The sequence below is a fragment of the Motacilla alba genome, chromosome 7 (assembly GCF_015832195.1).
Source record: "Motacilla alba alba isolate MOTALB_02 chromosome 7, Motacilla_alba_V1.0_pri, whole genome shotgun sequence".
Taxonomy (NCBI): Eukaryota; Metazoa; Chordata; class Aves; order Passeriformes; family Motacillidae; genus Motacilla; species Motacilla alba.
The window spans coordinates 25,503,913-25,529,709 of NC_052022.1; the positions used below are offsets into that span (position 1 = coordinate 25,503,913).

Below are 25,797 nucleotides of genomic sequence, written 5' to 3' on the forward strand. Positions count from 1 at the left end.
TACAAAACTGAGGCAATTGCCATGTTTTTAAACTGTTATGGGAACAGCCTGTTTCCCTTTTAAAGTTCCCATCTGTGTTTGTATTTCCCTCAGTCTATTGCCTTTATAGAGAATTTTCTGCTCCCTCTAAATCTAAACCATTAGTTTCACCTCCTTGATCAAGAGGTAGGGCATTACTGAGGAGGAAAAGTAAATCCTGAGATAATCAGCCCTGCTTAATTCCACCGTGGAACACTGCTGTTTTCAGTGTTCCTGGTGTTCATTGCATAGGGAGAAGGGACAAGTGACTCTGAGTATGTACATTTGTGTGTGAGCATGTGTATGTATATGTACGTATCTGTAGAGAGAGACAGGCAGAAGGGGAGCATTTAATTGCCTTGCAATCGGACCAACCAAGTAGTGTTCTGATTGCATACAGCTGATTTTCTAAGTGAAAATCTTCAAACCTATTCAACAGCAAAACCAAGATCATCAGTGACTCTGGAGTGTGTGTCTGTGTTTCTTATAGGGAGGAGGAAGGTTAGTTTGATTACTGTCTCTTTTTTCCTTTGGACAAGGGTGTTTTTCTCATCCGAGGGAAATGCATTCTAGCAGCATGAACATAACTATTAATCAACACTTAAGCGATAATCAGTGAATGAAAAATGATGACCAGAAACTGAAAATGTACTTGCATAGCTTCTTTGGTGCTTTTTCTTTGAGATCATGCCCTTGCATTTTAACACGAACAATTCTTATAAAATTAGTGCTGATATATTCCAAAAGGCAGTGATTTAAAAAGCCAACACTTACTTTTCACTTGAAAAAAAATACTAACAGGGAATGATATATTAAGGTCTGCATAAGTAATGTTATAAAGCTACCTTGGTAGTCTCTGAGATAGAGTCTCAGTTGATATGAACCAGTAATATCTTACAGATTTACTTAAGAGATGAAGATGCCAAAATCATCGTCACTGGAATGCTGTATTCAAATGTGTGAGGACATGCCCAGGACACAGAGAGATAAATGTTTTTCCTGTATATTTTTGCTCAAAAAGGAGATAGAGGCACCGAGAGATGCAGGTGTATGTTAGCTTTGGGAATGCCTCCAAGAGGAATCAGATGCTGTTGAAATTAAAACAAAACTCCCCTCAGTATTTAGCATGCTTTTCTGAATCATGGCCAGGGTACCTGGTGGCGCCCAGCAGAAACCAAGGCTGTGTGACTCTCCTAGTGAGCAACGCCTTGCTTTAGTTCTTCAAGATGTTTTTTGACCAACTTAGTCATGGTTCTAATAGCATCAAGTGTTCTTTGCAACAGTCTCAAAACCAGATTAGTATAAAATGCTTAAAGTGTGTGTGTGCTTAACAAAAAGAAAGCACAACGTTCCCTTGGACTGAGGCCAGAAAGCAGAACTTTAGGAGACTGAGAGGTCATGACTTGGTGATTGGGCCATGAGCAGGCATCTATAGCAAGTTCATTCGCCACACTGCCCAAAACAAACTTGAAGACATTGGACCATGATTTGAGAACCTCTGACAATTGTAGTCCTGAGATATTTGTAAAATGGATCAGGAATAGAAAAACAAGGTGTCTCAGGATCTGCTGGGAAGATACTGCTTCCTTCCTTATTCTTGGGAATAAGTTTGTTTGTAACAAACAAGTTTGTAACAGGGAAGTTGAAAGTGCTCTTTCTCTTCAGTGGCGGAGGTGGTTTCTAGAGTTCCTGTGGAACATCATCTTGGCTTGCCATTGCAGCCAAGAAGAAAAGCACAACTAAGAATATCAAAAAGAAGTATTAAAGGTGCTGTCTTATATCCAAACAATGGTAAAGCAGTACCAATGGGCTCATAGAACATTAGACTCCTCTTTGAAGACTACTTCTGCCATTAAAATCAATGCAACTTAATTAAAGCAAATTATAGATAGATACATCTATAAATAAGATATTAAAGTGCGCCGCTGAATATGATAATTGCTGCATATTTAGCAATCAGCGTGTGTGTTCTGCTTTTGCCAGGAGGGATTTCTTTCAGAGGAATCAATGGAGCTTTATTAAAAACCATCTAAATTAGAGGGAGAAATGATGAGTGTTATAATAACGCAAAATCACTGTTTCAACTTTCATTGCAAAACTAGGAAAGCAAAATATATCCCTCTTTGTGTATGTATGGAAAACATCAGGAAAATTCTTTTGAATTGTAGACGGTGGTAGAATTTTTAATCTTTACCTTTTGATGCAAAATATTTTTTAAAACTGGATGGAAGAAACCTTGCTTTCTGTAGAAATGCTGGAGCTCTCCAAGGGTGGGGTAATGAGGATATAACAGCAGTAAGGAATTAAGAAGACCCCATCAATCAACTTCCTCCATTTCACATGGACCATCCAGTTCACTGCCTTACATCACCTGCCTCTGTTTCAGCAGCTAAAGAAAGTGTTAGCAAGTCAAATTGTGCTCTTAAATTTCACTTGCAGTTCCCAGAACCAGGAAGAGTTGAAATGCAAAAAATAAGTGGGTTAATTTTGGTGCTTCACCTGTGTATGAAACATCGAGACCAGGGTGGGGAATAAATCCACTTTTACCTCTCCATTTTTCTTCAGTTTTCACTTAATTGAAAACAAAAACCAACTGTGTCTCAGCAGAGGGGAGACCTGAAGGTTAAAGGGCAAATTCCGTTATACCACAGCTCTTTTTGGCATGCTGAATCTCAACCCATGTGATTAGAAACGCTCACAGACAAAAGAAGAGCTTTGAGAACAGAGGTCAAACCAGCATCTGAATCAAGTCCTTTAGCAGATGATCACAAGACTATTGAAAAATGCACTAAGCAATGCAGCAGTTCTGTGTGTCATGTTTATACACAGACTTTCAAGCAAAAAGCGGAACTGGGTGGCATTTTCAAAGCACTTGGATTGATGGCAGAGCAGAAGCTTCACTCTGCAGCCTTCCTGGGATGTCTCCTGTCTTACAGTGCATGTCAGTTGTATAAAATACAGTGGGTAGTATCCTGCCATTTTTATGGCTAGAAAAACACAGTGCACAAGCTCAAGTGACTTTTCTGAGCATACACAGCGAATAAGTGAAAAAGTTAGGAGTCCCAGGACTCCTATCTTCATAAGCTTTTCCTGATCTCCCTTAATTTTAAATAAGTCAGGTGTGGCTCAAGTGGGGTCATCACTGTTTTGCCTGGATTCACAAACATGTGCCTAAAATCCCATCAGCCTTGAGGAAGTTATATTATTGCCACTTACTTAGTGGGCAGCACACTGTTCAAAGTTTCTTTCTGATATTAATGATAATTGAAATGTTTGGAGGAGGCTTCTTTTTCAGAAGTCAGGAAAAAAGGGGCTGAAAAGTAAAAGGACAGTGATGCTTAGCACATGAGTGAAGAATTAATACTCCTGAATACAACACCGACTGTATATTTTTCTTTTTTGGCAGTGGGAAACTTTTGACTCTGAGCAGAGGAGTAGCTGGTTAAGAAGTTTTGAAAGAATTTTTTTAACCAACTGACTGACCTCTGCAATGATGATGAAGTTTTCTATAGGCAAGTCTAAATACCTGCAGGAGAGGGAACAGCAACTGCAACTTTATGAGACAGCCAACCTGAAAATGTCTCTTCATCATTTATTTTCCTTATAAGCAGTATCCATGGTCTTGGGTTTTCACTGTGCTGGCTTCACTCAGGATGGACATTGAGCAGGGAGTCAGGTGGGAATCCGTGAGAAGAAGTAGAGCCCCAGGCAAAAACACACTGTCCTGCTGAATTCTGCTGGTAGGGGCAAGGAGTTGTTGCTGATTTCTATTTGCAGTGTGGTAGCTCTCACCTTGAGCTGTGTGTGGATGCACAAGAAAAAGTCAATTCTGATTTCATGAAGCTTAAACTTCAAAAAAGATTGCTATAGTTGTTATTTTTTGTACCACAGCATCTGTCCAGCCCCTAACACCTTGACCCATAAAGAAGGGGCAAGGGAGGCTTTCCTGCTAGCAGCTGGAATTGTAGCCTTTAGCAAATGCTCCAAGAGAAAGGCAGTGTAAGACAGGTGAGGGGGAATGAAATGCAGGATCTCCCAGGGAAAAAACACAGTCACGTGCACTTTTCTGTACAGCTTTCTCTTCCCTTAAAGAATTTTTATTCTGCAACCCCAGAATTCTCCTGTAGGCAAATTCCAGACTTACTCAAGACACCTGCTCACAGGTATACTCTATTTATAGCTTAAAATTTATTTGCAGATGTTTGAATGCTCTAAGATATTTGTTTCTGGCTTGATCTATGCTGTCCTTCAGTCTACACCTACCAGCCTGGTTCTTCTGCTGGGAACTGGCAGGGGTTTAATTAAGGATGCAGAGGTGTCACAGGATATTTTCTGAAGAGATACCTTCCTATCACAGAAATATTGTTAGCTAGTGAAAATTATTGTTTCTAATAAGAGAGGCTTAAACAACAGAAACATTAACTAGCCATGAGTAAAAAACACCTCTCTGGCACACAGAAAATCCTGACCATGAAGGCATTGAGTTACACGGAGGCAGTGTCTTGCCAGTTTTTCTGGTATCTTGTCTCTGAGTGTGGCCACTGCTGTGACTAGGGTTCCCAAAGGGGCAATTAAGAGAACAACCTCCTGGCACAGAGGTTCTGCTCTCCCATTCAGCTCTCCAAGGCCTTGCCTTTCTTCCACCTGCCAAAGACTTTACTGTCTCCTGCTAACCAGATGTTAGCTGGTTTGATTCATATTTGGATCTGGTTTATTTGTTTTACATCCCACAAAGGCCTTGGCCATACCAATGCTTTGCAACAGTTACATTTCATGAATTGTTTGCTGTTGGTTTTTGATGAAGATAGTGTTTTCTTTCCTCGATTTAAACATGCTGCTCTTTTAATTGCACTGATAGGATGATGGCTGTTTCTGTGTTTATCTCTGCCCATTATTTTTGCATATTCATGTTTTGCTTGTTAGTTGAGGCCGCTCTTAAGAGATGAACTGTTCATAATGATGCCACTTATTTAAGTTGATGTTGTTAATTTAAACCCTAAAAATACAGGAGTATATTTTGGATCATTTTTTCTGTTGTGCGTTACCATACATTTGTGAAATGTGTATTTCACCTGCTGCTGTGTTCTCTGTTTATTGGGGTGTTGGTCTCCCAAGCTCTTCCAGCTGCATCTGTAGGGACTCTAGGGACTCAGCTGAGCGCTGCATCTTCTGTCAGCTCCCTTGCTGGTCACCTCGTGGTCACCACCCATTTGCCTTTGATAGGACTTCCAGGTTTTAATCCTGTTTTATTAAGATTACTGTTTCTTCACCTAAATATGTTGTGATTATTAACTGTGTTAAAACTTCCACACCTGGTCTGGGGTCCAGCTGCATATGTCCTGTTTTAGGAAAGGAGGAGAAGTTGGAATATTTTGATCTTACTAATTAGTACATTTCACACCGATTTTTAGCTTAGTTTGTTGTAGAAGGCAGCAAAGGAACCCTTTGCTTTGACTCTTTCTGAAACATAAATAACTTTTACTAAGGAGGTGTTTCTATTTTCACAATTTCTCTTTTCATCAGGGTAGTATTTTATTCCAGGCACCATTTTGGCACTCCAGGCTGAGTGATGATACGCTTTTACTGTCGCATGGACAGATGGAGAAGGAAAATCAGAAGAAATGACTGAGCCTTTAATTAGCTGTGCAGAGCCAGAGCATGCTTTGCTTTTCCAGTGCATTGGGGGTTTTATATAGGGTGTGGAGACTCAGCCGCTCGATGGATCCAAATTAGCAAAATTGTGTATCCGCCACCAGGGTGTTTCTATGGTAACTGTCTCTCAAATCATATATACAAACAGACCTGGCAGGGGCTATTGCCTTCTATTTGGTCTGCAGGAAATCATCAAAAAAGGGGTGTTTTCAGGCTGAAAAAAGGCCTTGTGATGTAAATATTTTTTACTTTTGGTGGTTGGTATAAGTTTTGGAATTATTGCTTGATGCTGGCACAATTCTTGAGTGTTTGTGTTTTTTTTCATGTTGCCTGGCTGCTGTTACTCCCTTTAGGTGTGAGAGTGCAGGAAACTCACACCACTCCCAGACCAGATTATACATTTGTTTCTTTTCCCCTCCTTCATAAAACGGGAGAAATCTGGAGGGTCTTCTCTTACCAGTGTACCTGGGAACTTAGGGGAAATTATGAACCTGATGAAATTAGTAGTGGAAGAACAGCCAAAGTGGCTGTGACTCTTCACCTAAGTGACTCTATAAAGTCTCTCTGCATGTTACCTTTTCTGGTGGAAAAAAATGAATGAATGATCCCTTTAGCCTACTGCCCTCTTTTTGAAATGTAGGGCAATTATTGTTATTTTTTGCTCATCCAAAGTCAGGCGCTGCTAAAGCATGGGTCATTTCAAGTCAGAGGTGTTTTTTTCTTGTGGCCAGCAGTTCTGGGAGGATGCTTTTCTGTTTTGAATGATATAAAGGAAGCTTGCAAGAGGCCTGTACTAAATATTTTTTTTTCATTTACAAGTGTCTTGGATGTTTGATGAGTGCCAAGGTATATAACAGAATTTGTCTGGAATAATTTCCAAGCCTACCTAGCAGCTGCAAATGATACTGCCTCTCTTTGCACAGGACTCAGCTTATGTAATGTACACAGAAATGCTTTGTAAAGGTAGATAACACTTAATACCCCTGAATGCATAACTTTTCTCGTTGCAGTGGTTTATACATCTGTTCAGTGAAAATGGTGTATTGTGCATAAATTACAGGACTGACAGAAATGTACTTTAACCTGTAGAATGCAAAAAACATGTTAATTTTTGTTTTCTCTTTTTTCTAATCAGGCATTTGCCAAAAGCTCAGTGTGATTTATTACTTTCTGTTTAATGAATTGTTAAAAATGTTTGAAAAGGCATTAAATCTTCCTTTCTGCTATTAATCTGTAAAAGGGGAAGGGGATTTTAAATGGCCTCTTAGTATATTGCTTTATAAAACTGCTGATTCTAGCAGCACCGGAATAGGAATACATACTAATGTAGGAAACACTGAAGGCAGTCAGAGCCTCCTCCATTTATGGAAGAAAAGACTAATAGCTCCATTTTAACAAGGCTCTTAACACTTTGGGCCATCAGCAGGCATTGAGTGAAATTGGGAGAGCTCCTGTGTGCTAAAAGCATTGAAGTTCACCATTTGTACCCGGTTGGAGCCTTCCTGATAGAATTGTGCTCCCCAGCCAATGCCAGTTGCCATCTTGAACACAAACCAAGTAGCACTGGCATTTTGACTGAGTGCACTAACGCTGCACTTTTGAAATGGCACCAGAGCATCATAAATGCACTTAACTCCCAGCTGGATACTTAGCATTGCAGGGGCGTTAGGGAAAGTTTCTGGATTCTTGTTAAGAATGAAAGAAAACCTGTTTGTATCATTTTTTATGCTTAAGCAAAACAAGCTAGTGGAGGGGAAAAAAGCAGACTTGGTACTAAGATGTTAGCTTTGATTCAGGTAGTTTTGCGACTGTAATCAGAAGGGGTGTGCTTAATTAGATGATGTCCTCATGTTACTGGATTCCAGGAGAAAGGCTAGCCAGGGAAGAAGAGAGAGTATCCCAGCTAGTAGGCAGATGAGGGAAAGGTGCTGAAGATTGTACCTGCTCTAAACACTTCTTTGATACAGAAGCCTTTCTTGTTAGCAGTGATAAGATTATGTATGGGATTTGAAGCTTCTTTGAGCCCCTGCCTTTCTTTTGTTGATTTTGGCATGTAGCGGCATCATGTGTTCTCTGCTTATCGTTTTGAGATGCATTGTTAGTAGCTGGGCTGCATAATTGATCTTCATCTCTAATTACTCTCCTCTCCACAGGTGCCTGGAAAAGGTCCAGATGGGAGCTCCTACAATCTTCATTTCGAGGGGGTGGAAAGGCAGTATGCATCCTTACCCAGGTACAGCACCAAGCTTCCTTCCAGTGGGAAGGGAGGGCAGCCCACAGCTGATGTCCAGCTCTAGCATGAGAGATTATTCTACACTTTTGTCTTGTCGTCTTTTGCTGCTGATTTACTGCCATTTTATACCTATACTATTAATTTGAACTTTTGAATTTTTAAAAAACAGGTCTCTCATTGAACATGTCAGCAAGAGTCATGATCCACAGCTAGAGAACATGACATTGAGGGAGCTGCCTCTGCAAGAGTTATAACAGGTCGTAGCAGGGCATAAATGACTGAGTTTGTAGTGATATAATCCCAGCTGGCATTGACAGAACGTTGCTGAGGAAAGCTTCCACTACAGCAGCCACAGCTACCAAAGTCCCACTGTTTCTACAAGGGCTGTGTGACTGCAGCCTATTCCATGAGAACATCTCTGTGCTTTTACTGAATGCTCTGGAAATGTGAGTGAATTCTCTGAGGGCTTTTTTTAAATTTTTAATCCTTATCAACTGAATGAAGAGTACTTCTAGTCTGAAACCGGTGGGGTATAACAAAAAGGAAGGATTTCAGGGATTTCAGCCACATTTCTATGAGAGTTCTAATAGCAGAGCATAACACAAATCAAGCCAGAAAGGGGAGTGAGAGGATGCTAGAAGAGATAGTGGGAAGCAGGGAGAGGAAAACAAAAACAGAAAAATATTCCCCCTTTAGAATTAGAGGGCTGGGCAAGTCCTAAGAGTCATGGTCCAATCTACTTCTTGGACCTACAGGCAGGCTGATTTGTAAAAGCAAAGCAAAAATAGGTATCTATAAGCAAGAAGAGATTTTTTGCTGTGAAGTAGTGCTGGCATTTAGGAAATCAGTGAATTGTTTCTTTTTGCTGTTTCTTTTTCTACTCAGCTATTTACATTCAAAGGTGAACACTGAAAGATTGATTGATAAATATGTAATGCCGTGTCCAATTCCAGATGAAAATACGAAGAATATTTTACTTTCGTTAACCAGACTATAAAGGCTGTCTCACGAGGCACTGTTGGATGTCTGTAGGCATTTTTAATATATGTGATTTCTAAACCAAAGGATGAGGATGTGTCTGCAGTTTACTTCCTGCCCTCAAATTATATTTGTCAGCCATTTTTTTCTTGGAGATTCATCCTGTGCAGTAACTGGCTTTTCTGACAGAGGCCTACTTTCCAACAGTGTGTCTTGCATGTGTTTACTGGCTGACTGTGGATATTTACTCTTCTGGGTAAATGGCCATCTTTTTTTACAGTCCTCTGACACTCATTTTTCCCTGTCTTGTTCCTAGCAGTGATTTTTGCATGTTAGTTAGGTGTACTTTAATTTTGCACACTCCCTTTTTTGTCTATTTTGAACTTCCATTCTGTTGAATACTTCCTTGTGGATTACAAGAAATTAAATTCATAATTGGTGCCCAGTGTAACTCTCTGCAGCAATTTTTATATTTGTATATCATGTCTTCTTTTATTCATTTTGCCTATAAGAAAATTAACCATATTTTTTCAAGTGTTGTAAACTGAAAATTTCCCGGTGAAGTAACTTCCATAAGCCAGAATTGTTGTGATTTCCCCAGTATTCCTTTAAAGGGGAATGACCAGAAGTGAGCACTACAGTGCAGATGTAGGCATGCCCTTGCTTTATGTAGTAAGCATTCTCTGTATCCCTTCTGTCCTGTTCCTTTCCAAACTGCTGCATCCTCAGCATGCTCCCTACGTGTATATACTGCTCATCTCTACAACCTGTGTTTTTGTGGGATTTGATTAGTTGAGTTTTGGGTTTTTGTTTTGGTTTTTTTGGTTTTTTTTTTTTTGAAGTAGATTTATCTGAATGAGATCATGAATTTCACAGTATTGTTCCCCAAACCTCCATTTAACTTGCTGAAGACACAACTCTCCAGCTCTTATAACAGGTTTGAGTATTTAGCTGGTGAGAACTCTTCATTTAAAAAGTCATCCAGATATTCCCTAAGCTTTTGAAGATCACTGTGAAAGTGTCCTTTCTCTCTGTGCCGAAGGAGATTATGCTGGAGAGTGAGAAGACCTGCACTTCAGCTGGGCTGTTTGTGCTTCTCAACAAACGTTTACACTGCTGCACACAAGCCAAGCTGTGTCTCCAGAGGGTTTCCACCCTGGCAGGAGCAGAGCTTTGGGATATCACACACCCTTGGGCGTGCCTACAATTCAGCAATCGGCTGCTGCTTTTTATACTTCAGTTTTGTAAGTTTTGCAGTTTCATGTTACTGCAGTAATTAAGCCCTGGCAGTCACAAATGACTAGATTGCACAGTGAAGTCTAAATCCAGATGAAGGGGATGCAGTCTCATTGCCAGCCACTAATGGAAATGAGTGATTTCTTTTGTTCTCGTGGCTGACTGCCCAGGAATATAGAGGAATCCAGGTAAAAACCACCCATTTGCCAACCAGTTCTCGGCAGTGGAGGATCCATGAAGACTGCTGTAATGAGCAGCATTATAAAAAAAAAAGGAAAAGATAAATTAAGAGAAAGAAACAGGAATGTAGAAAGAAATGAAGAGGTAGTATTTCCTCAAAAGAGTAGCTTTGTTCTCTCAAGCATTTTAGTATTAGTTCACAGTTTCCTGCCCTTGGGTTTATTCCCTTCTTTTGTGCTGTCCTCACTGTGGTGAGGCCACTGAGCCACATTGGTACGGGTGCCATATGGAGCTGTCTGCATACTTAGCCATTTAAGCCCAGTTTAATAAGAGATACTTACAGAGGCTTCAGATGAGGGTTGTAGATGCTGGGAAACAAATTCCTGTTGCAATATTATGTTGAGTCCAGGAGGATATGACCTTTGCCTGCTGCTCTGGTGTGGCACACACAAGGAGGGAGAGGAAAGCGCTTGGACTGCAGCCAGTTTCACAGGATGAGGAGGGAGGAGGGGATCTGTGCTATGTCAAGAGTAGCTGGGACCTACACAGTGAAAGTGTTCTGCCCACCTGACAGCCACCAGGACTCATGCTAGTGTGTGTGGGCATGGACAAATTAAGTAAGAGAGCTTTGGTCTTCCTCCCCACCAGACAAGGAGGAATGTTCACCTAGCAAAATCTTTATCGGTGTTTGATGCCCCTAAGACACTGTCCCATTCCTTTGCAAAGGCGTGCATCCTGCATGAAGTCAGATGTGAACATACCTGCTGCTGGCTTGAAAAATTCTAAGCTTTGAAACATCATTGTGGCTTTGTCTTTTTTTTTTTCTTTTTTCTGTTTTTTTCTCTGAAGCTGTTAATTTAAGTCTAGATGTTATGGGCCAAATTCAGGTGATACAAGTCTGTATTAACACTATTTGAGGAATTCAGCTGTCAAGTATGCTTGTCTTTTCAGTAGGTGCAGCAGCAAATTACTGTCCTGGTCTCACTGAAGTCAGTGATGTCCTTTTTTCCTTTGAGTGGAGGATCTGTTCCTGTGTAAGGTTATATGTTTAATTAAAAGGGGAAACAGGAGGCAGCAGCCTTTGGAGAAAGGCTTTCTGTCTGACTGGTCTAAGGAGTGGTGAGCTGAGCTACATAGTTAAGATTCTACATAAAATAATGCCAGCCTGTAGGTTTACTTTGGAAATGTCTACAGAGGCAAACATCTGAATTAAATGACAAGTGGCTGTAGCAGCAGAGTGGCAGGTCTTCATCTCTCATTGCATTGTGCTGTTCTGTCTGCAGAAATGCAGCAAAGTGGAAGAGACAGAAATGGGAGGCTTTGCAAGAGAGATACAGTTCTTTGCACTCAATACTTACGTGTTGCCCTGAGGCTATTGCTAAGTAGTGCTGAGTAGTAGTATTAAGCAATGTTAAATCCTCCTGCTTAGGAGAATGGCTTGTTTCTTACACATCTTAGCCTCTTCTTTTGGGAAGAAGAGCAGGGCAAGCTTGTGGGAGCCAGAAAAACATTTGTATCTTTTAAGCTATTTTTAATGCGTACTTTCTTGGTGTAATTCAAAATATTTTCCTGATGGAGCTATGGAGCAGATATGAAGCTGAAGCTGCTCTGTTTGTTCATAGTTCTATTTTTGAGCTTGCATTTATGGAAGTCTGTCTTAATGTAAATCACAGTCTTGCTAGTGGCAGCCTTGTTTGGAGAAGCCTCGTGTTCAAGGACACGTTCTTTTCTGTGGTGGTGGAAAAGCTGGCTGTGACCAGAGGCAGACTGACAGACACCGGGACGACGTGCTGGTTGACAAGATGAGTGTGGATTAGAAAGCTCAGCCATCTTTCCAATAAGAAATGCTGATTCCAATGGAAAAGTAGTACTTCAGACTTTCTCTGGAATTCTCGTATTATTGAAGAACACATTTATGTCAAGGAAAAGGGAGAGTCATAAAGGCTGTGAGAGCATTAGAAAATAACTGCTAGCATGGAAATATGTTCAGGCTGTGTAGGCGGGTTCAGCTGTATTGCTGTGGCTGGGACGAGACTGCTGAGCAAACTGGTAATTTGCTCACGAGTCTGTCTTAAATGTAACATGCATCCTGAAACTGGGAAGCTTGGAAATGGATTAAGGAACCAGACTTGCCATGCAATGGCAATGGGTAGTCTTCCCATGCTGGAAGCTTCTCTTCAGGTTGACCATGCAACTTGCACAATGTGAGAAATGGATTTGTAAAGGATTCTCAAAATCTGGCTGAAAGCTCTCAGAGTCTTGTACATTTGTATGCAAACTCTGAGATAAGGTGTGCTGACTTAGAAAAGCCATGGAATAGAGATGACATTGTTGAGAGAGAGAATGAGCTAGAAACAAGTTTCAAACAATGGCCTTGCAAAAAGACCAGATATTTTGGACAATTAGAACTATAGCAAGACTATGTGGGGTAAAATAATAGGGGATTGGTGTTAGAAGTATTAGCATCATCGTGTGGCAAAAGCTAATGGGCTGAAAAGCATTTATAAGGTATTGTAACCAGGAAATAGGTTGGCTTCTGATAGAATGGCGTTGAGTTTTACATCTCTTATGTCTCACCCTTCCACGAGACTGATAACAGAGTAAAATCTTTTAAAACGCCTCTCAGTTGCCCCATCTCTGTAGAGCTGAGATTCTCCAACACGCTTCTTAAAGCAGTAGCTGAAAGCAGAACACTCTACATTTCTAGCTGTGATGCCAGAAAGGACACTTTTGATCACCTGAGCCCTCCAAGACTTCCTACATTTCTGCGTCAAACTAAATTTCAATTTTGATCCATCCCATTACTTTTGTAAATGTATTTACAGAAGCATCTAACCTAGAATTAGAATGTCACATTGTGGAGAATTCATTACATTATTTGGAGGTTAATTATTTTTCTGCTTAAAGAGATTATGCCTTTTTTTTTTCCCTCAAAGTCTGACACTACCCAATTTCAGTTTCTAGATACTATGGTAAATATTTTTTCTGCTAGATTTTAAGAGCCAAGCCTGCAAAATTCCTTCCCTGGAGTATTTCTGTGCAGAGATCATTTATGTTATGTTTTCACCTCCCTTTCAATAAATTAAATAGATTGAGCACTTAGGTCTTTCACTGTAGAGCATGAAAATAGCATTGACTCAAGGGGCCAGAGCACCCATGCAGTCAATTTAGGAGGTAGCCTCTAGGAGTTGAGTCAAAAACATTTTGAGTCCTTCAAATCAAAAGTAAAGTTTTGGTAATATCTGTGTCATCAACAGATAAGGTTCCTCCAACAGAAGAAATGGATTACTTAGCATGTTTTATTAGCTGCTTCTTGCACTTGAGTGTTCTTGCCTTTATTTTACTGAGTTTATTTCAAAATGCAAGATTTCTGTAATTTAATTGAATCCTGAAAACATCATCAGAAAGTGACTTGACACAAATCACGAGAAAAAGTTAATTGTCTATTAAATAAGACTCATCATTCACCATTGTCTAGCAGAATCTGAAATTAATATACTGACATTACTTAAATATGTATATAGTGTATTCTCTTGGTTAACAAAAAAGAAATCACAGTTTTAGTGCAGACTATAATTAGCTGTAAATCAACTTGTCAGAGCATTCCCAGCCTCTGGGAATTGACTAGCCAAGGACCACAGATGAAAAAGCAAGGTTTAAAATGAATTATTTAAATCAAAATTCCCTGCATGCTGGTTTAAATCACAAGTAATTTTTTTTTTTTTTGCTTGGAACCCTTTGATTTAACTTACTCCATGACTTGTTGGAAGAAATCTGTCCTCTTTCTTATTTTGTATACTTCCTTTGCGTTCCTGCCTGGCATACAGCAGTTGGTGTCACAGCGTTGAGCCGGCAGTGCAGTCGTGGTTCTGGCCATCAGCTGAGGCATGTCCCGTTGCTGTTGCTGCTGACAAGTGCCATGCGGTGGCACAGTGGTTCTCAGTGACACTGTTGCTCTGTCCCATCACATGGCTGCTGTTCTGCCAAGTTGTCTTCCAGACACCTTCTTGGTGCTCGAACACTCCTTGGAAACAGCTTGCCTCTGTTTCTCACTGTTTTCTCATCAGTTGACTTCATGACATGGCTCTACTGAAACTGCATTTCCTCTGTGTTTTATTGGCCCAACATGATGCTTTATGGCAGGCAGAGTGACAATGCTGATGCAGACTGCAGGGAATAAATCCCATTGCTGCCTTGCAATACTGTTTAAATTGGAGCATTGTTCACCTGGCTAAAGAGAGCATCTGCAGATCCTCTCTCTTGGAGGGGGCCAGGGGTACCAAAACTTAAATGGCAGTGAATTCATTTATCAACCCTGCCCAGAATCACCCACATCTAAGTCTGTCAGTGAAACCATGTTATTGGAGATACATTACCCAAACTACAAGGTGAGCCTGTTAACTTCTGGTGCGTAATATAATACCCAGTATTTTCAGTCATGCCCAGGATTTTCCTTCCAAAGGGGTGGAAACCAGTGAAAAGCAGTTTGATGGGAAAATACTGTGTAGTTCCATGTGGCTGAATAAAGTCTGTATCTGCCTTGTTTCTTATACTGATTAAAATAAGAGGAGATGGTCAAGAGGAATATTTGAGAACCAGTTGTAAATGGTCTTTTTTCATTTTTAACATAAATAATGGGGTTTTTTTACTATTCCCCTGGCGTAACTTCAAAACTAAGAAGACTTAATAATTTGGTGTCTTAAACAGGATTGGAAATAAGTAGGGTGAACTTAAAATGAATGGCCCGACTAACTTCATCACCCTAGTCATGAGAAATATAAATAATATTCAAACAGTGTATTCTGCAGTATACTTGATTATTAACTTTCTCTTCTGTTTTAATCATCTAAAGTGATATCAGTAATTCAGGGATATTTTTAATATGATTTTTATCTTGACAGCTCTGCTTTTATTGAGAATGCAGCAAAATCTTGTCTGTCTGTATCTTCCAGTGTGGTGATCTCATTATAAATGAAATATATGTATGGTTTTAGTTGGATTTTAAGTGCTGGCAGGTGAATATAGAATCAGTTTTAATGGAAATACTGGTCAAGGACCTCCAAGATATGTTGCAATAAACCAGCCAAGATGAAATATGGGCAAAGAAAAAAGATCATTCTTATATGCTAGAGCCCAAGCTTGGGAACCAAGCTGATGTGCTCTTTAAAAGATTAGTTTAAATCCAATTTCAAACCGTTTTAAAATTTAGCTGACTAATTTTTTTTAACTCTGGAAGATACTATAACTGATAGGTGTAGAAACTACCCAGGCTCTAGGAGGTGTCAGGGAAATCGTTGTACTTCAAGGCCAGAGCCCAAATCTCTAGCAGGACAGCAGATGTGTGACACATGCATGCAGCAGAGAGCTGGAAGTGCTCTGTTGCAACTACTTCTGCTCCACCTCAGCTTCAATCCCTTTGCTCAGGTGTGCCATGGTACCTAATATCACCTCAGTGCCATATGTGAAGTGTGAAGGCTTTATTTCATATATGATGTCAAAATACATTTGTCCAAAAATGTGCAGAGTTCATAAATAACCTGTGGACACTTTCTACAGGGAGAATCTCAGGCATTAAAAGCAGAGCAGGTAGGAAAAGGGTCAGCGTACTACAGACCTTTGAAAAATAGTCTTGTGTCTTTAAAGACTTGACTGAAAGGAGGAAAGAAATTTGTAAACAGGATCACAGTTTCAGAAATCTCTGTGGTGAATAGAAAAGGAAGGAGATTTAGTTGTAAAACATACCTCCAGCTTTCTAATAAAATAGAAATATCACTTGAAATGAACATGATGCCTCCATCCAAGCCAAATTAAGTCTAAATAATGAAAAAGTATACTTTAGAAAGTCAGAAAGGTCAAGGTTCGTGACATCAAATCATGGATTGCAGCTGGCAGGCCACCTCTATAATTTCCATGGGAATAACTAAAGAAAATTGACTAAAGAAAATGTCTGTAACAACTGGGACATAGCTTGAAAAAAAAAAAAACAACACTAAAAGCCAGATGTCTCAGAAGAATACTTTGGAAGTGTAGAAGGAGGCAGACAGGGATGGGGTTTGTCAATTTTCCTAATAAGTCACTCAACTCCTCATAGCAAAAAGCCAGTTAATGCAATATGGAATAGTTTAAAAGTCAATTAATATTTTGAAACTAAGCAGCCAGCCTTTTTGCAAGGAGATACTATGCCGACTAAATAAAAATACTTTCAAGTGTCACATTTACAGAAAACATGGATCTGGTATGAATTTTAGTGTATAATCAGGCATAAGGACCTCCCACTCAAAGTAAGGGCACCAAATTATGCTTAAAAATATGGGAGATGGAGGAAAATATTGCATTTGAACAAAAGGGCTTGAATTAATATTATAAAATTTAATGAAGTCTTGGAGACGTTGCCTCAGAAAAGAAAGCTGTATTAACTATGCCTCCAGTGAGTAAAAGAACAAAACAAATGTTAGGGAACAAAATATTAATGAAAGAAAAAAAGTGTCAGTACAAAATGGTTAGGTTGAGATGAAGGATCTGTGGAAAAAAGATAAGTGAATGCAAATTAGGAAGAAGATTAAATTAAAAACCAAAAGCATATATCCCATAGAATGCATCAACAGAGTGATGTGCTGAGTGAAACCTGGGGAATAAGATGTGTGCTCCAAAATGCAAATACATCCATTGCATTGTTAAGATGGATATTGAAATGGCTCAGGAGACCAGCAGACTGGGAAGCTCAGCTGGCTGCTTTGTAGGTACGGATATTTGGAATAAAAATGTTGCTGCTTATGCTGGGTTGTAATTCAGAACTCATCAAAAAGTGTGGGCTCTAGGCTGCAAAGGTGAGAAAGAGCATTGTGAAATAAGACAACTCTGCTGCAGTTCTTGGCTTCGGCTTTCCCTTGATAAACACGTCCGGCTGTGCAGCTGAAAGATGGCTGTCAGCAAACGTGCTTTAAAAACACCTAACACAGGAAAAATGTAGGAAGCCAACAGTATCAGGTGTAAATATGTATTATTTTTGAGGATGTTGGATAAGGAATTTTTGAGCAAGCTTCCTGAATCTCTCATTTTTGTGCATGAGCCTCCTGTACGTTGTGTCATTGCTCAGCTGAGTTCCTGTGAGCAAACGGCAGCTTTGCGGTGGCACCCTTTGCTCAGAGGCAGACTGCAGTTAGTTCTCCATGTTAGGTCTCGATTCCTTTGTCTCCATCCAATCTTTGCTTTGCATAGCAGACACAGTAAAAAGAAAAATAAAAAAGAACAACCAGAAAAAAACCCACACCAGTATCGCAGCCCTCCATGATAGTGTGCTGTCACAATGGCAAGTTTCAAGCTTCTAAGAGCAAGCCATTTAAAGAGAGTCAGTTACAGGTATTCTTAGGTACATGTTTAGGAAAGGGGAAAGATTATGATGATGAAGTAGGAAAGTGAATTGTATGTGGACAGTCTTAATTGCATGCTGCAAGGTAATGACAAGCTGTGAAATCCTAAGACCTCAAATCTAGATCTGTGTTCTTTTACAAACATGCAGGGGACAGAGTCGTGAGCACTCCGTGTGCCACCCACCGAGAAATGAGAAGCAGAGTGGGGGAGATGTGAGGAGTGCAGAAACACAAGGGCAGCGCACTGAGCAGACCTGCCCTTGTTTGTTATCCTTGCTGAAACCCTGCCTTGTGAGGAAAGAGCTTTTATATAAACGGGTGATTAAAGGAAAGAGGTATCTAATTTGGGATTAAGAGAGTTGCTGAAGAATTTAATAGTAAAAACAGTTGCTAGAGCAGCTGTTTCAACACAGCTCAGACAATTGGCTGCCAAACTGCTTCCATTTCATAAGTAGGTGACATATTTAATTTCTCTTCACAGAAGTCTTAAACATATCAGGACAAAAGGCTCAGTTTTAGAGGACTTTGTCCAAATGTCTTTGCTCATATTCACTGAAGGCTTTTTTGTTGCTCTTCAAGTATGGTGCTTTAGAAAGTCATGCTTTGGGTGTGTTGATGCAGCTTGAGAACAGCCAGAAATTTACTACTAGAAGCTAGTAGGAGCCTGGTCCAGAACCACTGCAATCGGTGGATGTGTTCCTAATGATTGCAGTCAGTTTAGGCTGAAAGGCAACCACTGTTGGAGCATACTGTTTGATTTCTTTGCTGGGTCAATCTGGTAGTGATTTGACAAACTCTGATTAGGTTACTTGTTGTTTTCCCCCAGAATTCTGCCCACCAATGTTAGCAGTTTCTCTCCAGAATTTGGATATCGTAGCAACATCAATGTGTCTTTTCCTGCTCTATATGTTCTTCTTCAGCCCGTCCAATCTTATCACAGATATAAGTGAAATAAAATGAATGTGATTCAAGGTTGTTGAAGTAGGGGTTATGGAACAGTAACTTTGTTAAGAGCAAGCATAGAGCTAAAACTCCTATTCCACCCTGTTAGAGAAGATTAATTCCTGCTTTCTTAAGAATCTTTACCCTCATTTCCAGGCTTGGAAAAGACTGCATTGTTCTAGCATTTAATAGTTATGTAAATTAGCACTGATTTTGTCATTTAGCACCTGTGCAAAATTTTCTACTGGAACAGTTCTTTCAAATATGGCATAAACAAAGCATAAGATGCACAGTGATACTGTTCTTTTGTGGATGCTTATTTGGAAAAATATGCATGAGCTATTGAGCATGTCATGGATATGCCAAAAACACAACGGCAAAGCTTTGTAGGCGTGTGGTTGGTCTTAAATGGCACATAGGCCACTAGTCAGACTTTCAGCAAGCTTTATTTTGAAAATATATTAAATACCATAATGCATATGCTAAAAACTTAACCACATCTTTAGGGTAACGATAATGCCTTTACCGTACTCAAAATCTTTGTCTGCCAGACGTAACTTGGGCTGGATGTAGAGATATTGACACAACTTCTGCTGGCTTCTGCCTGGTATTGCTGTGGCCTCTGCTGCTTCTGTCCTCTGTTCTGTGTGAGCAGATGGGATCCTGCAGCTGTTTGAATAAATATTAGTTTTAAAGAATTATGCTGCTCTGATTAACCATTCAATGAGGGGGGAAATGGCAGGGGAGAGAGCACCTAAGGAATCTCTCTACTTCAGACCTCTTGCCCAAAAGCATTCATTTAAATGTTTGAGCAGTGATGAGGTGAGGAGTTATATAAACGGGAAGCTGTTCCTCAAATCACTATCTTCTCCCTGCATAGAGTGTAATTGATAGCTTATGTGCTTGCAACAGCTGAAAAAATAGAGCAGAACATGCAAACACATCTACTGTATAACATACGTGGGAAGCAAGTGGAGGAGAGTGTTAACTGTAATAGAAAGTGAATTATCTGCCATTTTTGTTCCACCCCAGATGTAATTCAGCAAAGAGATTGGATCTGTGCACTAGATAGTCTGAGACAGTGCCTTGGAAATTGGCAGTCAGAGTTCCATCCAGAGGGCAGGAAATGTGTGAACAAAACCCAGCCCAGGTTATCAAGCAAAACCCCAAGCCCACAGGGGTCCTTGGATATTGAGTAGCTGGCACTTTCCTTCATTTAAAGAAGAAAAATAGCTCTTGTTTTACAGGTGAAGGGAGAAGCTTTGAGAGCAGTCTGTTGTAGATCATGGCAAAATCTGGCAAGAAAAACCAATCTCAGGATGATTTCACAGTGAAAATTCATATGACTTGCTTTTTGCTTCGATCTATGGGCTAGTTAGTGCACTGCTATATATATACCCATGTGTCTCCAAGTTTTGGACCCTCATTTAGCATTTTTGCTATGAATTTTGGTTCAATCTGAGATCCTATGCTTTAAAGAAAAGGCATGTTTGTTTACTTTGCTTGTCTTCAGTATAGAAAGAATGTATTTTTAGAGGCAAGGCATGGCCACAGTTTCTCCTCTTGTTTTGCTTTTTAAAGGAGATAAGAGTGATACGCTCTTGAACTGAACTCAACCAGCTAACACAATAGCTGGGACAAAGCATGTAGGAAAAAGGATGCTAACAGTCCTTTCTCCAAAGATGCTCAAACAGCAAACACACTTTACAGCTGTACATGCAGCGATTAAAGATTTCCAGAATCAGTTAAAAGCTTTGAGGATCCCAGTAGCTGTGCTCAGAAAACCCATGTGACTTCGCTGTGTGTAGACTTCTGGTAGTCTTCTAATTAGCTTTGTAGGGGTCTCTGAAGGCATCTGGATTTCTCACTGACTCGGGAATTGGGCTGAATTTAGGCTGCCTGAACATACCAGTGCTGGGTTTGAGCATTTTTGAGTGTTTCTGTATGGATCTCTTGGCCCCTCTGGAACGGCAAGTGGGAGCAGCGTGGTGGGACGGGCTGTGCTGTGGTACTGACTGCACCACGCTTCGTGGCAGAAAGCACAGAGCAGATCGGTTTAAAACTAAAGGGAATTTGAAAAAAAAAATGAAAAGGCAAATTCAATTAGTCATTTGAAATTGAGTTGGGGTTTACAACTTGAATTTTTAGGCCCAGATCCATCAGAGCACTTAAGCACCTGCTTTACCTTGAATACAATTTGCTTTTCAATAGCAGTTATTTGCCTCACTATCAGAGAGCTCCAGGAAACCTGGGCTTAAATGGACATTGTAAAGGATGAAGGAAGGATGGCAGACAGGCAGTGGTACTTGGGGAAATTTCTTTTTTTCACTCCCTACACCTTATGTGGTTTAAATAATGCCTCCTTAATGCAATGCTTTGTCTTACATACTCTGTAAATAATGTCAAGAAAGGTTATTTAATGATAATTTGACTTTTTCTTTGAAAAGACTTGTTACTAATCTTAACGTGAAATCTCTTTAGTATTATTGAGGGGAATAGCAACCTTAATGTCATTTTGGTTTGATTTCTTTGTATGAGGGGGTGGCAACTCTCCCTTGCCTCTCCTCACCAAACATCTGAAGCAAGATCTGTTACTGAGAGATTGCTGCAGTGGTACTTGGTCTTACAGGGATTTCATCAGAAACATTTCATTTTTAATGGACAATGGAAAATGTTCAGCTGTCCATTATTACACTTCTTTGTACACAGTCTAAAAATATAAATGGAAATTATAATTGCATCTGCAATTCTGGGTCCCAGCTGAAATTGCTTTAATCCCAATGTGAGGGGAAAAAAATCAATACAGAACCCTTAACCCTGGTCTTTTCCTCCTTAGATACTTCATTTTCAGTTATGCTAGTTTATATCACAAGTTTTATACGTTTTTCAAGGGACTTTAGTATACTGAGACGATTTTGCATTCTCAAAATGGTATTGCTACTTTGTGCTTTTCTGATGTAGAAACTGTAGTGATGTTCTTGAGTAATGGGTTATATTGTAGCTGCTTGATATAATATGTTTCTCTCTTTTACTTTTTGTTCATTAAAAAGAGGAGCTTTTGAAATGTTGTAAAGTTCTTTTAAAGAAAATTCTATTTTACTGGCAGTAGAATTACACCTTTTTTTTTTTTTTTAAGAGGAATCCAAGTCAGCATTAAAGATTTAACTTTGGGATTTGGAAAAGACATCTTTCTCAACTCACCACAGGCTCTCTCTACTCTATTGTGCTTTTTTCCTATAGGCTTCAAATAGTAGGTCTGTCAAGGTTAAATATTATCATGTTTGGGGGTTTTTAGTATCAACATCTGCAAGTACAGAAATGTCATCAAGTGTTCTGCATTTCTGAAACCTTCACCTTTCTGCAAGCCCAAGCTTAGACCAACAGTTGCTTTTGTTTGAGTTAACATCTGAGGAGGAAGGGAGAGGTTCTTTTATGCTGTAAGACCTTTGCAAACTATTAATTGTCCACAAATTGCAGCTTCCTCTGAAACATCTGGTTCTGGTAATAGTCCCAGACGCCATGCTGCAGACCAGGGCACTACATTGCCCCAGTTGCCACACTGTTAATGATCATGGATCTGCCATCCACAGAGCAGAAGTGTGTTGTTCATCTCGGCAGAATGTCTTCTTTCTTCGTAATTGCATGTATGTACCATTTTCTAGATCATGGGCACTCAAAAAGTAAAACATAAATTAGCATCATTCTGGTCAGGCTTTTCTCTGAATACCTGAAAGACACAACTGAAAAGGAATGTTTCCACTTGAAGTGAGGCATTTCGCAACCTACATTTAGTACCCGAGGTACAATTTATTTGCTGTTTAAGGCTGTCAAGCCTTAACTTCCTGATTTCATTCCAGGATACAGATGTTTCATTCTCTCCCTGCCCTTTCCTCCCCTTGCAGATACCATTCTATACAAAAAGCCCAATCCAAAGATCATTGAAATGCTTCTATTGACATCCAGAGGCTTTGGCTGGGGCTGGATGAGTCTGGAGCACAAAGTTCTTCATTGCATCAAAGTTATTCCCTCTTCTCAGTCTGGTATCCAGGCAAAGCACAGGTGTTTTTCCATCTTTACTTCCCCCTGCAAAGTATCTTGATGGGTTTTTTATGAACTTGCCACTTCAAGTCTATCACAGCACACAATCTGAAAATACTTGCAGAGATATTATAGTAGTGACCTTTATTGTTCATTAGTGAATCAGCAGCCTAGCTTACTGTGGCTTTAAATGAGCTGTATAAATTGGTTGTTATTTTCAATGATGATTCCCTTGATTTGAACATACTAGAGCAAAGATAATTGATTGATTCATTATGTAAAAGATTGTTTCAAGTTAGAGGGTGGTTTTATTTCATATTTTTTCTCTCAGCCAAATTGAGACATGCTATCTAGAATCTTGGCCAGGTTCTTAGCAGGTTCATATCCGGAGGCACTATTGCTTCTCTGTTTCTCACTGATGGCACATAGCAGCCTTCCTGGCTGGGTGGGCATGCCTCTTCAACTGTGGTGCTGTTCCTTGTAATGTCAGCTGAAGCTGCTGCCAGCATTAAGTCCTGCATGTAAGACTTTGTTGCACATCTTTGATACATGATGTATGTGTCCTTTCAAAATAAATGGAAGTCTATACCAGGTAGTACTGTCCAAAACTTCGCTCTGTCTCAATGCTGGCTTGCCCCTACCCTATATTCCAAGTGCTATGCTGTCACCTCTCTCAGACATCACTAATTCCCAGCTGTTGACATTGCTTTGCCAAGGATGCAGTGTTTTGGTGTGTCTTTAAAGCATTTTTTCTTTCTTCAGCTGTGTGCTCCTCTTTCAGCTTCAGGATCCTGGTGCCTTCTGTTCTAGATACATGACTAAGCTGATAGAACTGTTACAGCAGCCTGTACTCGCTCTCTCTAAAAGGTTGTTTTGCTCTAAGGTCTTTGCTGTTGCAAATTTTATCTTGTTGTCTGTCATGCAGCATAGTGTGCAGATGGCACAGAAGTTTGTTTAGAAGCTACAGATCTCGTTTATTGGAAGGGTTTGGGGGGGATGCATGTAGATCAGGGACATTGGTGATTGCACCAGTTCCCACAGAGCAAAGAATGTTGCATGCCCAGGGACATGCAGGTAAATACTGCTGTGGGTGCATGGTGCTGCCCCAGGCCAGGAACGCGTGGAAGAGAATCACACAGATCTGGAGATGTCTCATGTCATTTGGGACACCTGGCTGGCACTGCCAGGGATGGTGCTGCTGGCAAAGAAAGCGAAGAAGAGAACAGTAGCCTGGCCAGGAGGGGATAGTGGTAAAAAACATGATGGGTTCTAGGAATCCAAGCCTAGGCCTTGCTGAAGGAGGCAGAGAGGACAGCGGGGGCTGTGGCATCTTGTGCTGTTGTCCTGTCCACCCACCTCCATCTTGTGGTCTAACATGATGACATCTGACTTCCCAATTTGCTTAAGGAAGCAATGTCCAGCAAATTAAATAGGGAAGAACTGAGCTCAGATATGTATGAAAGTCAGCAGTTATGTTGTTTATGTGTGGGATTGGAACATATTTGTGTATATCTATAGGCATTAAAACTAATAGCCTATACATGAGTAAAAACTCCACCTGTGCCCATGAAGCAGTTGGGAGCTGTATTTTGCGTTTCCTCCATGCTCAGTGGCTCAGGTCTCAAAGCAACCTCACAGTGATGTATTTGGTAGTGTTGCCATGTGTGCGTGTCTCTTTCAAGCACAGATGTTCTACAGGACATCTTGAGGGGGTGTTTGCAGATTCTCGTCTGTGTCTCACTTCTCCAGAATCTGCTTCTGCTCCCAGGATCTGGCTGCCAAACCCTCCTCATCTGAGCAAGTCAACAGCCTGTCCCAGGCTGTGCCTAAGAGAATGGCAGGGCTTTGTAAATAAAGGAAACAATTGAGTGATAAGTTCACACTTCAGCACGCTGCTTAACAACCTGATAACAGTTAATTACGTACAGTATTTTTAAATGCAGCAACGGGGAGATAACTCGTGCAGAGGTGGAGCACAGGCCCTCGGGCCTCACGACCGAAGGTTAACCTCTTACTACCCACGCACCTAAAGAGACTGGTGGCTGCAGCTCCGAGTGTCACCAGTTCTGAACCTTTACTGGCCGGCAGTGACTCTGGGTCACGCACATGAAGTGTCCTCAGCCGCAGGTAGGGGCAGAGGGAAGCTGCGCTCAGTCCCAAAACTCGTGGGTCCTGCCTTAAGAGCAGCCTGTGAGCTGACAGGCAGAAAAGGTGGGGTGGTAAGGCCAGGGCTGGCTCCGGCAGAGGCAGCAGGTAGAGCGGCTCCAGTCGGGAGTCGCCGCGCTCCCGTTCGTGTAACTGAAGGAGCTGTGCAGGAAGGAGCCAGCATAAACACAGCTGGAATGGGCGCTCGGGCCGGCTGCGAGTCACGGCAGCTGCGCTCAGCGCTACCGCTCCCTGGACACCGGGTGGGACGTTTCCGTCTGTCCCAGCCCCGTGGGACTGAGGGTTTGACCCTCGTTATTTAAAGCACAACTTAAGGACATCTGCTGTCAGAGCCCCCGCAAAGTTTGTGGCTTAATGCAAGTCTAATTAACTGATTTGCCTATCCAAATCTGGAGATTTACACACTTCTGTAGAGGCAGCTGTAAAGTTATAACTTCAGCTGTTTATCATGCCCTGAGCCTTTAAATCTCAATTATGAAAGGTGGTGTTTAATGGCTAGCTGGAAAATGGGTGGTTACCAAAGTGTTAATGGAGTGCGGCAAGCCAGGAAATGTATAATCTAATGCCTGTATAGAAATGAAAGGTTCTAACAAAAGAAAATATTGGGGGGGGGGGGGGGGAGGATGTACTTACAGGCTGTTTGTGCTGTTTAGAAGAAAATCAGTACATGAGCAGTAGGGAAACAATGGGGACTGAAATACTGCCTGAAGAAAGAAATAAGAGCTGCTTGTTTTTAAGGTCCCTCTTGCCCCCCCAAAAACAGCCATCCTTCTTCTCTGGGTCTTGAGCTTTGCCTTTGTTACAAAGCAGGGAAAAAAAGAATGATATGTCGCAGTGAGTTTAACAGAATGTCTGGACCAGAAAGAAACAAATTGAAGGAAAAAATAACCAGCTACGTATTCCTTTTTTACTGAAGCATGGTTTCACTACCCAGTTTGTGCCGTTGGAGGCAGAATTGACAGCCATGCTTCATCATGGCAATGG

The 25,797-nt window shown here is 40.7% G+C and overlaps 1 protein-coding gene across 3 annotated transcripts in view; it reads left to right on the forward strand.

The window, feature by feature from the left end:
- PARD3B (par-3 family cell polarity regulator beta) overlaps positions 1-25,797 on the forward strand; it is a 394,146-nt gene that overhangs the window by 355,108 nt on the left and 13,241 nt on the right. For all 3 annotated transcript variants that reach the window (XM_038141819.1, XM_038141820.1, XM_038141821.1), the window contains one exon: positions 7,824-7,903. In XM_038141819.1, coding sequence (XP_037997747.1) covers positions 7,824-7,903 — 80 coding nt within the window. The remainder of the gene's footprint in view (positions 1-7,823; positions 7,904-25,797) is intronic.